General features: G+C 50.7%; 2 protein-coding genes across 4 annotated transcripts in view; both read left to right on the top strand.

Annotated features, from left to right (window-relative positions):
- The first annotated feature begins 361 nt into the window (after nucleotides 1-361).
- ALPK3 (alpha kinase 3) overlaps nucleotides 362-13,900 on the top strand; it is a 60,796-nt gene continuing 47,257 nt past the window's right edge. Inside the window, exons 1-3 of one of the 3 annotated variants that reach the window (XM_033190904.1) lie at nucleotides 362-1,297; nucleotides 7,001-7,039; nucleotides 11,789-11,910. In XM_033190904.1, the coding sequence (XP_033046795.1) occupies nucleotides 1,155-1,297; nucleotides 7,001-7,039; nucleotides 11,789-11,910 (304 nt within the window). In that variant the 5' untranslated portion in view covers nucleotides 362-1,154. The remainder of the gene's footprint in view (nucleotides 1,298-7,000; nucleotides 7,040-11,788; nucleotides 11,911-13,900) is intronic. The other 2 variants (XM_033190905.1, XM_033190906.1) reach the window with 2 other exon arrangements.
- On the top strand, nucleotides 438-1,024 carry LOC117071204 (alpha-protein kinase 3-like). The gene has a single exon (XM_033190937.1). It carries the CDS (start codon nucleotides 461-463, stop codon nucleotides 1,007-1,009), a length of 549 nt encoding a protein of 182 aa, XP_033046828.1. The 5' UTR covers nucleotides 438-460; the 3' UTR covers nucleotides 1,010-1,024.

Here is a 13,900-nt window from a genome sequence, read left to right as displayed (position 1 = left end):
GGAGATGGGGTACCGTGAATAGCCTGGCTTGAGTTTGATGCCACTCAGCTGAGGCCAGGAGTGGGATCATGTGGGAACAAGGTAGTTGCCATTGGAACCACACGAAGTAGGGGAAAGCCATTTCCAAAAGTAGTGGGGATGGGTACAGCTTCGAAAACAGAGGGGTTGGACTCCTTTGCTCCCACTTTCTAACATTTACAGTCATTTAGCTTCAGGTACTTTCTGGATGCTCTCAGGAAGAGCAGAAAGAAGGATGGATAAAAAGTCTGTGGGCACTTTCAATATTTAGACCAGGTTTCGGAAGGGCTTGGCACTAGTTCTTGGAAATTGTTGCATGATCTGATTATTTTTCTGGGATCAGGACTCAGCCCATTTCCCCCTCTGGTGCTGAGAAATGGAGGCCGAAGGAGTGAAGAAGGAAGTTCAGTTATTCTAGATGTGTTAATTGAGCCCCTAATCTATGCTAGATACTGAGGGTGTGGGGGGAGACAAGAGAGAGAGATCCCAAGGAGTTCCGGCCTCTCAGGGACTCAGGTCACTAATGCAGGTGGCTGGGTTTGTCTACGTGCTGGGCCAACAGCCACTGGCGAGGCAAGGCGAGGGTCAGTCAGGGCTGGTGCCGGGAAGAGGGCCGGTTCTTTGGCTCCCTGGTCTCCTGCGGTCTAGCTCAAGCTGGCCAGCGGTTGACCTGGCTCCCCCGGCCCCGGCCAGGCCTTCTGGACCCCTCATATGCAAAACAGGACATAAGCAGGGAAGGAAGGCCAGCCGGGAGTCAGGTCCTGGGAGCTCCACGAAGGGACCTGTCCTGGTCTCCATGTTCACGCTGCACCTTCCTTCCGAGGCTCCCGGGCCTCGCCCGACAAGGCGCTGCTGCAGACACCAGGCCCGCCGAGGGAGCAGGGAGCGTACTCGGAGCCAACCCTGGGGCGGGCACCTGGGGCCCGGCGCCCCCCAGAGTCTCCGAGCCGCGCTGCCCGGACCGGGCCGGGGGAGGGACAGCAGCAGGTGACGACGGCCTGGCCACCGGCTATAAATAGGGGCTCGCGTCAGCCGCGGGCGGGAGCGGCGGCGGCGGGCAGGGGCCCGAAGGCCGGGGCCTGGAGGACGGGCGAGGCAGGGGCGGGTGAGGGCCGGCGGTCGGGGAGGGCGGCGCCATGGGGTCGCGGAGGGGCCCCAGCCGGGGCTGGGGCGCGGGTGGGCGGTCTGGGGCGGGGGGCGACGGTGAGGACGACGGCCCCGTGTGGATCCCTAGCCCAGCCAGCCGGAGCTACCTGCTCAGCGTGCGGCCGGAGACGAGGTGAGTGGCACCGAGGGGCAGGGTGGCGTCGGGCCGGGCGAGGCCCTGGGATCAGTCCCTGTGAGGGCGGCCTGGTCCCTGTAGGCCTGGGCTGGGCCTACGCCCTCGAGCCCTCTCAGCCCCAAGGCCCAGGGTCTGGGGACATGGTAGCTGGAATAGCCTTCGTAGCCCCTTGTGACCCCTCCTGATCCACGGGCCTGAGGCCTCTGGCAGTGCGAGGCTCAAGAGAGGACAAAGGCTCCACTTTGGAGTGATTTCATGGGGTCTGAAGGCTTTCTTTATCTCCCCTGCCCCTACCCTGCTATTCCCTAGCTTGGGATTCCACAGTTAGAGATAAGGAAAGTCAGAGTGGCTGAAATTCCTCCCTGGCAGGAAGGGAGCGGGAGAGAACTGGTGGGCACAGGGAGAGGGTGCTGGGGGGCTGCGCAGAGTAGGGGCTGCTTAGCTCAGGGTGGGGAGGTTCCCCAGAAAGAAATAAACCTTTGTAAATAAGGTTTCTCTACTAGGCCCAGAACTTGGGTCCTCCCCAGGACCTGAGTGGGGGCTGGTGAGATAGGGGGTGGGATGAGGTACTGTCTGGGGGTGTCGGGAATTAAGGACTTGCAGCTCTGAGGGAGCGAAGTGCCCTGTCCAGTTTGGGGAATTGAAATGCCAAGGGAGGTGTGGAACTAATGAGCCCTTCACTGGCCTTCCAAGAGTTTAAGAGGTGTGGAAGCTTTGTTTTAGCAGCTAGGCCACCCACAGATATAAAGACACAAAGACAATAGACACGCATCAAGGCAACAAAGGCACACAGACGCACATGGACACACACATTGCCACGGAGAAAGACACTTCCTGCCCCCTGTGGGCAGCTCAGTTTCCCTCCACTTCTAGAGTCTGTTTTCCAAAGGGAAATGTGTTGAGATAGTGGTTGTTTCATAGCCTGAGAACTTGGCTTGTGTATTATACAGAAAACAGTCATTCCTCCAAGAGGCTGTCCAGAGACCTCTTGTTCTCCATTCTTAAAACAGCATAAAAACAGGCATCAAGGACATTCAGGAAAAGTCCTGGGCACTTCCTTGTGAATTGGCTGAGTCCTATTGACCTTGGAGTTGGGAAAGTTCAAATGTAACCGGAACCAGTTTCTGCATAAAACTCGTCAAATGGTGTCACATGTCTGGGGCAGGGCTGAGGACTGATGTTAGTGACTGAGTCAGACTCAACAAGGCCCCTGGCTGCCAGCAAAGAATACCCCTTTTTCCTACTCCTGGCTCTACAGATAAACCGGAATGAAATTTGGACATTTATTCTAGTCCTTAGAGAAGCTGACTCCCTTGTGGGAGCCTCACACCTGTCACAGTGACTTCTCTGGGCTTTGCCTCCTGTGTTTGGCCTTTGTCAATACCAGTGGAACAAACAGAAGAGGCAGAACCAGGGTCCTTCTTGGAGACAGCAGCAATGAAGGAAGGGAGGAAATAGTACCTTGAAAACCAGGCAGGATGGGGAGGGCAGGGGATCTGGGATTTTAGGAAAAGGGCTGGAGAGTGGACACAGTGCTGCTGCCTGACTGTGCAGTTGTATGATAGATAAATGTTAATTGCACACCTCATGAGCACAAAGCTTGTGCCAGCCTGAGAGCTAGAGGTGGGATAGCAGTGGCTGGCTTAAGTCCCTTTGGACCTAAATGGGAATGTTCTTAAAAGGAGTCTCTTTCATCAAGTATCTGGAGGGGGCAAGACAGGAGGAGTGGGAGAGAGCTTTGGACTTTGGGCTGTGTTTTGCCCCTGCAGAGTTTTTTACTGCTCCTGCCAGCTAGCCACAGACCCCTAGAGGTTCTGAGAGACAAGGACAGCCAGATTTATCAGGCTTCTGGAAAAGCTTCCTGCCAAAGTGGGGAGAAAGTGACTGTGGCTGCAGCGGGGAATGGAGGGGGCGGGGCAGTTCCTGCTTCTCTAGCAGGGCCTGACCTGTGTTGGAGGGAGCCCTCAGAACAGCCTCACTGCCTGTGGGGGTGGGGAGAGCTCCCTATAGACAGGGAGAAAGACAGTCCCTGTAGAATTTTGCCAACTATATTGACTCCAGCCCAGCTGAGCCCTGACTATGCCAGAGTCCTGAGTCCTTGACTGAGAGGAAAGTTCTGTCCCCACTCACTCTTGGCTCCAACATCTGGGTCTGCCTTCACACAGATGTGTCATGGAGCTCTCCAGGCATCATTCTCATGGGCCCTTGTGAGGAGGGGCTGCCCCTGGGAGCTGAGCTGATGGACAGCTGAGCTGATGGACACCAGAGGCCTTGGTGGAGGACCCAGAACCTATCTCCCCATGCACCTTTCTCTGCCCCACAGCTCTGAAAGGGTTCTAGTCCATGTCAGTGCAGAATATTTCCAATGCCCACTGGGGTCAGAGGTCCAACAAGCAGATAGTTCCACCAAACTGTAGGCCCAGCCCCTAGGTCACCCGGCATCTGGGACCTCACCCCCATAGGACAGTGAGATGTGGGTAGGCTAGAGAAGTTAAGGGGCCACAATAGTTGGGTAGAAGCAGTTATGATTAATTAGCTTTTATGGGATACTCAGAAGTTACAGAAGCCCCTGCCCCCTGGATTCTTGGAGGCCCTGGTCCAGGTGGACTCAGAGAAGTCACAGAACCTGTAGCTCTGCTGTTCAGCATGGGTCAGCCAGGCTGTCTAGCGCTTTTAGGGAACCTGAGGTATCAGGCCAGGACTGTCCAAAGGCCTTTTATGTCTCAGAATAGATGAAAGCCAGGAGGGATGGAGTCTCCCAGCTTCTGTGGTCAGTTCTGGTTTTCCGTAGCCTACTTCACTCTTTTAGTGTTTGGTGTTCTTTTTTTTTTTTTTTTTTTTTTGAGATGGAGTCTTGCTCTGTCACCCAGGCTGGAGTGCAGTGGCATGATCTCTGTTCACTGCAACCTCCACCTCCCAGGTTCAAGCAATCCTCCTGCCTCAACCTCCTGAGTAGTCTGGGATTACAGACGCCTGCCACCGCACCCGGCTAATTTTTGTATTTTTAGTAGAGACAGGATTTCACCCTGTTGGCCAGGCTGGTCTTGAACTCCTGACCTCAGGTCATCTGCCTGCCTCGGCCTCCCAAAGTGCTGGGATTACAGACGAGAGCCACCACACTTGGCCAAGTTTAGTTTTTAATTATTTATTTTTTATAAAGATGAGGTCTTGCTATATCGCCAAGGTTGATCTTGAACTCCTGTGCTCCAGCGATCCTCCTACCTCAGCCCCACAAAGTGTTGTGATTACAGGCATGAACCACTGTGCTCAGTCCCAACTTCACTCCTTTGTGAGGAGACCTGTCCTTTCTGGGCCCTGATTTCCAACCCCACCCTCCAACTTTTTTCTTTTTTCCTATTCTGCTTATGTATGAATTCCCATTTTGTGAGATAAAGGTGGCATGAAGAACTCTTTGAAGTTTTTCTGCCCCAACATTTGATGCCTCTCATTCGGCTCCCCCTCAGAGGTAGTAAATGGGGAGCTCCCCTGCCTGGGTGACAGCCCTGAGCCTAGCTGTGGCCCAGCCAGCAGGGCACAGGCAGATCTTCCACCTTCTGAAGACCAGGTGCCTCCATTAGCCCAGGGTTTCTCCTGACCTGACTAATGATGTAAGGGCGAGGCCTAGAGAGGGCAGGATGGTTGGTCCAGGAGCAGCAGAGCTGGGGGAGGGGTCCTCTGTCCCAGCTCATTTCTTGACCTACGTGTAGGTGGAACTTGTCATTTTCCTTTCTGAATTAGAAAGCTAACTCTCCCCCTCTCCTTCCCAGGGAAGAAGTCCATACCCAAAGAAGAAGAAATCTCCCAATCCTAAAGGAGAGGGACAAAGGAAATTTATGGTCAGGAAAGGATGGAGTTGGCCAGTGCCTTGGAACCATGGGAGGTTCTGCCCAGGCGGTCTCCAGAGGATTTTTAAAGTTCTGAGCAGAGGCAGCTGCACTCTAGCACACTCCTTTTCATCTTTTCTGGAGCAGCAGCTCCCTCTGGGGGGCAGCACCCTTCCTGCTTGAAAAATGCCTTTCTCTCCCCTGCCCTCTCTCCCCAGGCCCCCCACTCTACTTTCCTCCTCTTTCTTTTTCTTCCTCTCTCTCTCTCTCTTTTTTTTTTTCCTCTCTCTCTCTCTCTCTCTCTCCATTCTATAGAACAGCAGTTAAATACCCATTGTCTGTGCAGCACTGTGCTAGGAGCCACAGAAACTACAAGAACTAGGTTTGAAGGCTGGATGGGCAGGATTTAATTGAGCAGTAGGAGGGAAGAAGGACTTTCCAAACAGGGAGAACAAAAGGGAAGGCTCAGGGGTCAGGAAGGACTGTTCATGCCAATAAGGGACAGGCCTGGCTGTGGTGGCACCAGAGCATTGGGAAGTAGAGAGAACCTGGTTGTAGTGGGAGTGTGAGTAGATCAGGGAGGCCTCCACCTGCCCAGTCAAGGAGTGGAGACTCAGTGTCCTCTACAGTGGGGGACTACAGCATTTTGTTAGAGAAGTGGGTAATATGAGGGGTTAAGAAGAAGGGGTTGAGGTGGTCATCAATGTGGAGCCATGAGAGTCTAGATTGTAGTACAACAAGAGTAGAGAGAAAGGGAGAAAGAAGGGCCAAGAATTGTGGACGAACTGGATTTGGGGTTGGGGAAGAAGTAATCCAAGATGGCAGGTTTTGAGCTTAGGAGTTTGGGAGAATGCTGGAGGTATCTACCAACCCAGGAGCCTGGGGTTAGGGGTGAAGCCAGGTTTTAGGGAAAAGGATGGGTTTGGTTTTGTGGTTATAAAGAGATGGGATCTTCATAGAGACACAGACCGTGAGCACCACTGAACAGGCTGGGCTGCTAATAAGGAAGGGAGAGCTCTTCTCATGATAGGGACAGCTGAAGGGAGTGTGGATGGGGTGAGCCCTGACATCTCTCAAGGAGCTGGGATCCAGGGCCCCACTGGAGATTTTTGTATCAGGAATGGAGGAGGGAGAGGGAACAGTTGGCTCATAGTAAGTGGGCTAGAACTCCAGTAAGGGGTGGTCCTGTGTGGGTCCTCATCCTAGTGCCCTAAGCAGTGGCCTTTCCTAGCTGCCCCAGGCAGGAGGGATGATCAGGGCCTCAGGCAGAATGGGCCTTGTGTGGACCATGAAGCTGGGTGCCTCCCAGTTCCTGCTGAATTAACTGCTTTGTTTTTCTCTTTTTCACTCTCCCAGCTGGTTTGTCTTGTGTGGCCTCTTTAACCATACTTTAACATATTACTGATGGGTGTTCTCCAAGCCACCTGTCTCTCTCTCCTAGCCTCTCAGGGGATTTCCAGGAATGGGGCTGTTTTCTCCCGAAGGCCAAGAATTGAAGCAGGAGCTTGCCCCCAGGCTGGTATGCTGTGGGGTGGGGAAACATGCCAGGCAGCTGTAAGCCTCCTTCTCTGGGGCAGTGACCCAAATGCCTGGGACACACCTTTCTCAAAGCACAGCCCCAAGGGGCCTCCTTTCTGCCTAACCATTTTCCTGGACTTTGCTGCACTTAATGAGCTCTTGGTTTCAGATACATTGGTGTCCGGTGGTCAGGCCACTTGCTAAATGGAGCAGGCCAACTAAGACAGCTGGTCCCTTTTAATAGAAAGGCTTCTGGGCCTCAGAAGGTGGCCGATTAATAGTTTGCGACTGTTGATTTCGCCTACTTCCTTCTCCTTGCTTTTTTGGCCTAATGATTCCATTTGCTGTTTTTGCTTAGCTTATCAAGCAACCGGTTGTCTCACCCCAGCTCTGGAAGGTAAATGCATATTGCACTACATTTCTCTGACTGCTTTTTTCTTGGGTCTGGGCATTGAGGGGCCACTGAGTGACTGCTCGTGCACTAACCAGGCTGCATGGGGTGAGGGGAGAGCTGGAGGGCGGGTGGGGAGAGTGCAAGAAGGTACTCAGGTGAACATGGCTCTCACAGGGGGCCAGAGTTGATGCTTGCATGGGCCATTTGAGATGGGCACAGGATATCAGGAATAGAAATATGGGCAGGGGTCTCTGAGATGCCTGCAATGACATCTCTGTGTCCTTAGGAGACACCATGGGAACAGAACAGGGAGCCACCAGTCCTGTCACATGACCCACCTCTTTCCCATCCCAGGTTTTTTATTTCTTAGAGACAGGGTCTTGCTCTGTCATGTTGCCTGGGCTAGTATGCAATGGCTCCCTGCAGCCTTGAACTCCAGGCCTCAAGGGATCCTCCTGCCTCAGCCTTCTGAGTTGCGGGGACTACAGGAATGCACCATGATGCCTGGCTAATTTTTAAAATTTTTCTTGTAGAGACAGGGTCTCACTGTATTCCCTGGTCTTGAACTCCTGGCTCCAAGGGATGCTCCTGCCTTGGCTTTCTAAAGTCCTGGGATTAGAGGCATAAGCCACTGTGCCTGGCCCCAATTCTAGGTTTTCATGTTTTTTGTAACCACATATCTAGGTGTGATACCTTATTGTCTATCTTCTTCTAACCATGGCAACTGCCTTTTAAATTTTTTTTTTTTTTTTTTTTTTTTTGAGACGGAGTCTCACTCTGTCGCTGGGGCTGGACTGCAGTGGCCGGATCTCAGCTCACTGCAAGCTCCGCCTCCTGGGTTTACGCCATTCTCCTGCCTCAGCCTCCCGAGTAGCTGGGACTACAGGCGCCCGCCACCTCGCCCGGCTAGTTTTTTGTATGTTTTAGTAGAGACGGGGTTTCACAGTGTTAGCCAGGATGGTCTCGATCTCCTGACCTCGTGATCCGCCCGTCTCGGCCTCCCAAAGTGCTGGGATTACAGGCTTGAGCCACCGCGCCCGGCTAAAATTTTTTTCTGCAGTCATTTAAGTTCTCCTTTTACCTCCTCTTTCTCTGAATTTTCCTTTTCTTTGGTTCCTCCCCATCCCTGAAGACTGAACTCTGTGAGATCAGAGAATACCACATTAGTGTATTCCTGCATAACTTATTCTCTGAATCTGCTGCAGAGTCAGGGCAAGGTCTGAGCAGGCTCATGGTCCAGGTTTGCTGGGTGAATGACTGTCTTCTTGCCTCCTGAACTGAAGGACAGCTCTTTACCCTTGGCTGAACTGACTGTTACAATCAAAATGGGAACATTTTCTGGCTCCTTCCCACCACTTGGGCCTCATCCCAGACTCTGATAGATTTGGGGAGAGTTAGCTACATTTTCTTCACACAGAGAAAGATTTCAGAATAGCTAACTGGTTTCTGAATAGCTAATATTTACAGACATGATTAGCAATTACTATGTCCATGGTCCTTGATGGGGATGAACACTGAGGAGACTTTGTTCTGTGTGGCTCATGGGTGGAACTGAGGATATCACAACTAATTCCAAGTGGAGTTTGGTAAGCGTTGAAAGGAGAGGACCTAGGCAAACCAAACCTAACCTAAGGGCAAGGTTAGGTTCCGCTGAACATCATGAAAACCAATGATTCTGGTGTTCTTCAGAGACATATGATTAGTCTGTGATATTCTTATGAAGTCATGGAGTTGGAAGGACTGGTCAGGGTTGGACAAGACCGTTTCCAGATGTGTGGACTTCCTGGCTCTCCAGGACATAGGGCGCAGCACACTCAGAGTCTATCCCACATTCGAGTGGTTTGGAGGACGGGGACAGAAAGCTTGTCGCAATGAGAAGCTGTGTGACATTCAGCAGAACGTGACAGTATATAAAGTGACTCCCTGTGCCTCCAAATGTACCCCAAGCCCACTTCCCTAAAGAGAAAGCTTTCATCTAGCCACACCTTTCGGCTGTTACTTGTTTTCTAATGTAAACATTTTTTATAATACCGCTTAGGACCTAATGTGGAAAGTTTGAGAAGATATGTTCTTTTCCATTCAAAAAGAATAATGAAATAAAATAACTACTTGTTTTTCTTTTTCTTTTATTATTTTTTTTTTTTTGAGACGGAGTCTCGCTCTGCCGCCCAGGCTGGAGTGCTGTGGCCTGATCTCAGCTCACTGCAAGCTCCGCCTCCCGGGTTCACGCCATTCTCCTGCCTCAGCCTCCCGAATAGCTGGGACTACAGGCGCCCGCCACCTCACCCGGCTAATTTTTTTTTTTTTTGTATTTTTTAGTAGAGACGGGATTTCACCGTGTTAGCCAGGATGGTCTCGATCTCCTGACCTTGTGATCCGCCCGTCTCAGCCTCCCAAAGTGCTGGGATTACAGGCTTCAGCCACCGCGCCTGGCCTTGTTTTTCTTTTTCTTTCTTTTTTTTTTTTTCTTTTTGAGAAGGAGTATTCTCTGTCGCCAGGCTGGAGTGCAGTGGTGCGATCTCAACTCACTGCAACCTCTGCCTCCCGGGTTCAAGCGATTTTCCTGCCTCAGCTTCCCGAGTAGCTGGGACTACACGCACCTGCCACCATGCCTGGCTAATTTTTGTATTTTTAGTAGAGACAAGGTTTCACCATGTTGGCCAGTCTGGTCTCAGTCTCTTGACTGCGTGATCTGCCCGCCTCAGCCTCCCAAAGTGGTGGGATTACGGGCATGAGCCACCGCGCCCGGCCTGTTTTTCAATATCTAGCATGAGCATTTGTCTCTGCAAATTTTCTTAAAGCATAGTTTCCCTGTTGTCTCACTTATCCAGTAGCCGAAATGATTTCCAAGCGGCTTCATACCTAGGAGCCTCAACTGAATATTGGATCCAGGCTCAAGGTCATGGATGAGATAGTATTCAAATTATGCAGGGAGGACATAATTAGGGATGGTTTGAATTAACTACAGACTCATGGAAGTAGGATTATGTTTACCCTGGTGGTTTCTAGAAACTGTTGATTGAGATTTGCTATTTCCCCAAATCAGAAATTGCTGTTAGTATGATAGCAGCAAGAAACATTTTCAGATATTAACACTTCCTGAGTGTTCAGGGAGTTGATAGCCTAGGACCTGAGGACCCTCTATTTCTGACTGGCTTAAGAAGAAAACGAAAAGAAGCTTATTGCACAGATGAGCTGTAGGTGAGGGAAGGTTGTAGGGAGTGTTACAGAATATGTCTAACTGCAGACCCGGCTCAGATGTTCAGGTATGTGAGATTGGGATCCCCTTTATGGGTGATCTTTGTCGGGGAGGGCCCTTGTCAACTCCAGGAATGCCCAGGTATCTGCATTCCTGTGGTGAAACCATAGCGGGACCCCCATCAGTCCAGAAGTCTTACTTGATTCCAGATATTCTCTGGGGTACAACCCTTCTCCTCAAACTCAAGTCTAGAATAATATTCACAGAAAAGGTACATTGAATGTGGAACCCCTCCCCACAAAGTACGTAGGGTTCTAGATCCTGTTTGCTTCTGCTTCCACAGACTCTCTTGCCCCCTGGCAGAGAGGCCATGGACAGACAAACATTGCCCTTGGGTGACCATCCCTTCCTCTGAGGCACAGGGAAAGGCACCTTTGAATGATGTGTCTTTCTCACTACAGTTTCTCCTGCTTCTCTTCACTTTGCCTCCCTCACAGTCCTCTCTGCTGCTCACAATGGGATGTGTGCCTGGGGAGGGAGGGCCGGGCATGGCTTGTGCACCACACAACCTGGCTATGTGGTGGCGCTTCACACCTAGGAACGCACTGTGTCTCTGCTGGCCCTTGAAAGGGTTTGGCATGGTGGTTTGCTTCCTGGGCCCAGAAGGGAGAAGACTGTAAGCCCTGAGCGTTGTTGGTGAGTTTGTACTGGACTCAGTGCTTACTGATGCCCCTGAAATCTGGGAGATGGACTGGAGAAGGGAACTAAAAGTTCTGGCTTTTGCAGGGGTGGATCTGTTTGTGGTTTGGCACTCCTGCTGGTTGGTTCTGGAGCAGCCAACCATGTTTCACTTCAGCATGTGGTATCCAGGGATGGAGCAGGGGAGCCACAGCTGGCTTTCCAAGGCTGCTTCTCAGCTTCATTTGGGGTGGGTCTCTCCTTTCTGATACCCTTATGAATTAGAGTTCCCCTTTGGGTCTAGACCCCTAGCATTGGCCAGCATATTCTTTGTCCATTGTGGGGCTGCACTCACAAATGTAGGAGCTTTTCTCCTAAGCCCAAGCTCTAGGAGAGGCTCCTGTGCTCTTAGGACCTTGAGTCACTGAGGGTTGGCTGGCCTTCCCCTCTTGGCATGAATGGAGGCTCTGCTATGCTGGGGGTTCCATCCCCGAGGCTTGACCTACTTATTTGTGTGTCTCCCTCATGCACCAGTGTCCCTGGAGATGAAAGGTGCAGGGTGAAGTAAGGCCCCCCCAACAATGATGGGAGGGGATGCCTCGGCTGGTAGCATGGCATGCTCAGGAGCCTGGCCCATAGTCAGTAACTTGCCTATTGTAATGGGTCTGGGTCAGGATTCCATTCAACCCCTTGATACCTGGCCCCAGCCTAGCCAAGAGGCACAGGCTGCCTTGAAGAAAGACTTGCCTGGGTGCTGGAGCTCTGGCCGCAGGAAGCTGGACAGGCATGGTGAGACGGAAGCTACCTTGGACAGGCCAGGCTGTGCTGTTTGTTGTGGGGAAGGCCAGCTCTGAATAGCTCTTTGCCTCTCCTAGGAGCACCTTCTGCTCCATCATTGCTCAGCTCACAGAGGAGACCCAGCCGCTATTCGAGACCACACTCAAGTCCCGGGCTGTGTCTGAGGACAGCGACGTCAGGTTCACCTGCATCGTCACAGGTAAGGAGTCTGTATGCTCCATGCCAGGGCCTCTGCAGAGAGCAGGGTCCAAGGAGGCTGTGAGGACAGGAATGGTGGGGTGGAAAGGCTGTGTGCACAAAACTATGTGAGGTGATATTTACTTTCTGAGCTTTTTCTCACCAACAAGGAGCTAGTGCCCCTTGCTCCTCCCATTATGGAGCCACATATATACCCTACTCTTCTTTGGAACCTGTCCTCAGTGAAGGTTTCTGACCCTCAGGCATACATGCATGACTAATGGATATGTGTTGCACGAAAAGAAGTACTCCAATGGAAAGAGATCTTTGAGGCCATCTCCCTGAGTATCCCCATGTTATAGTTGAGTAATTAGATGGTTGGGAGTCTCAAGCCTGAGAGAATAATTGCATGTGGTGATTCTGACTACAGACCCTGGAGGCAGACTGCCTGGCTTAGAGTCCTGGCTCATCCCCTTTCCAATGATGTTACTGAGCAGGTTACATAACCTCTCAGCTGCCTCATCTGTAAAGTGGGGATAATGATAGGATGCACTTCATAGGGTTAATTGAGATTGAATGAGTTAATACATGCAAAGTGTTTGGAGTAGTACCTGGAGTAAGTACCATATAAGTGTTAGAAACTGACTACTGTTATTTGCATTTCACTGAGCTTCATGGTGGAATTTGAAGCAACTGTTTGGCAGAATAGGAAGCAGAGTGATACTCCTTGGAAGGGGAGGATAGTGGGTGGGAGTGCTGGGAGGGTGGTTCTAGACATTGCCTCTCCCCCAGACCACCCAGTAGAGACTCCAACCTGACCAGCCTCAGAACCTGCAGGACCCATGAATGGGTACCCACACCTCCCAGCTGTGCAGCTATCAGATCCCAGGCCCAGGCTCCCTCTGGAGAGCCTGTTGTTTCTGTAAGTCAAGGGCATTCGTGGTTTCCAGCTGTGACATTCCCTAATTCTGGGGGACTTGTTTACCCCAGCCAGTAAACAGCTTCTCACTTGGGCAGTTCTCACCCTTACTCAACCCTCTGAGCTGCAGACTGAGAACACTCTCTGCTCCGAGGGACATAGGTATTCATCCCATACCTTTGTATGGCATATGGAGAATTTCACAAGTTGTCTGTTTCCATTGTCATTGCATTCTTACAAATCCCTATGATGTAAGTGCTATTTTTAGTCAAATTTTACCAAGGAGGAAGCTGAAAGAGGCCGACGCATTGCCAAAGTCTGCAGCACTGGTGAGGGAGACACTGCTTTTGCTCTCCGGCATCTGATGCTGCTTCCCGCCTGCATCTCTTGTGTTACTGTGGCACTTAGAGTTTCCTAGAAAAACCCAGTTCTTTCACAGCTTCGTGCTTCTGCACATCTGATTTTCTCTATTTAGAAAGTCCTTAATGCTTCTTTTTAAAGAAAATTAAATTTTACTTTGTCAAATTAATATATGCACATAATTTAAGACTTCAAATTATACTAAAAGGCATACTTCAAAATACAGCAGTTCACCCTTCTCAATTTGTCTTCCCAGAAGCAACTGTTTTCAGCTTTTAGCTGTTTCTTCTGGCATGTATACATTTCCATCATGCTGAGTACTACGTGAAATTCTTCAGTTTTAGATGTTCTCTATTGTCTTCCTGTTATGGTAGATAAGGAATTAGCTATTTTATACTATCATTTTCTCTATTTCCCTAAACTTATCTTATTCATATAATTATGTTGATAGCAGTTGTGGGACTTTGGTTCTCATCTTCTTAGTTTAAAAAGATTTAAACAAAAGACACACAGCAAAGGAGATAGAACAATTTATTGCAAAGGAAAAAGAATACTGTAAAAGTTAGGTGCAGAATAGACAGGACACCTGAGAGAGAGAAGATTCAGCTTGGGCTTCTCGTGAGGATGAGACAGCAAAGACTGGTACCTAGGGAGACTACCTTTCTGTAAGTTTTACATGATTATTCATGAGGCAGTAGGAAGAGGTGTTGCTCATAAGCATGTTCTGGGTGGT

The sequence above is a fragment of the Trachypithecus francoisi genome, unplaced genomic scaffold (assembly GCF_009764315.1).
Source record: "Trachypithecus francoisi isolate TF-2019V2 unplaced genomic scaffold, Tfra_2.0 Lachesis_group3, whole genome shotgun sequence".
Taxonomy (NCBI): Eukaryota; Metazoa; Chordata; class Mammalia; order Primates; family Cercopithecidae; genus Trachypithecus; species Trachypithecus francoisi.
The sequence above is the reverse complement of the archived record's forward strand: the minus strand, read 5'-3'. Positions and strand labels throughout refer to the sequence as shown.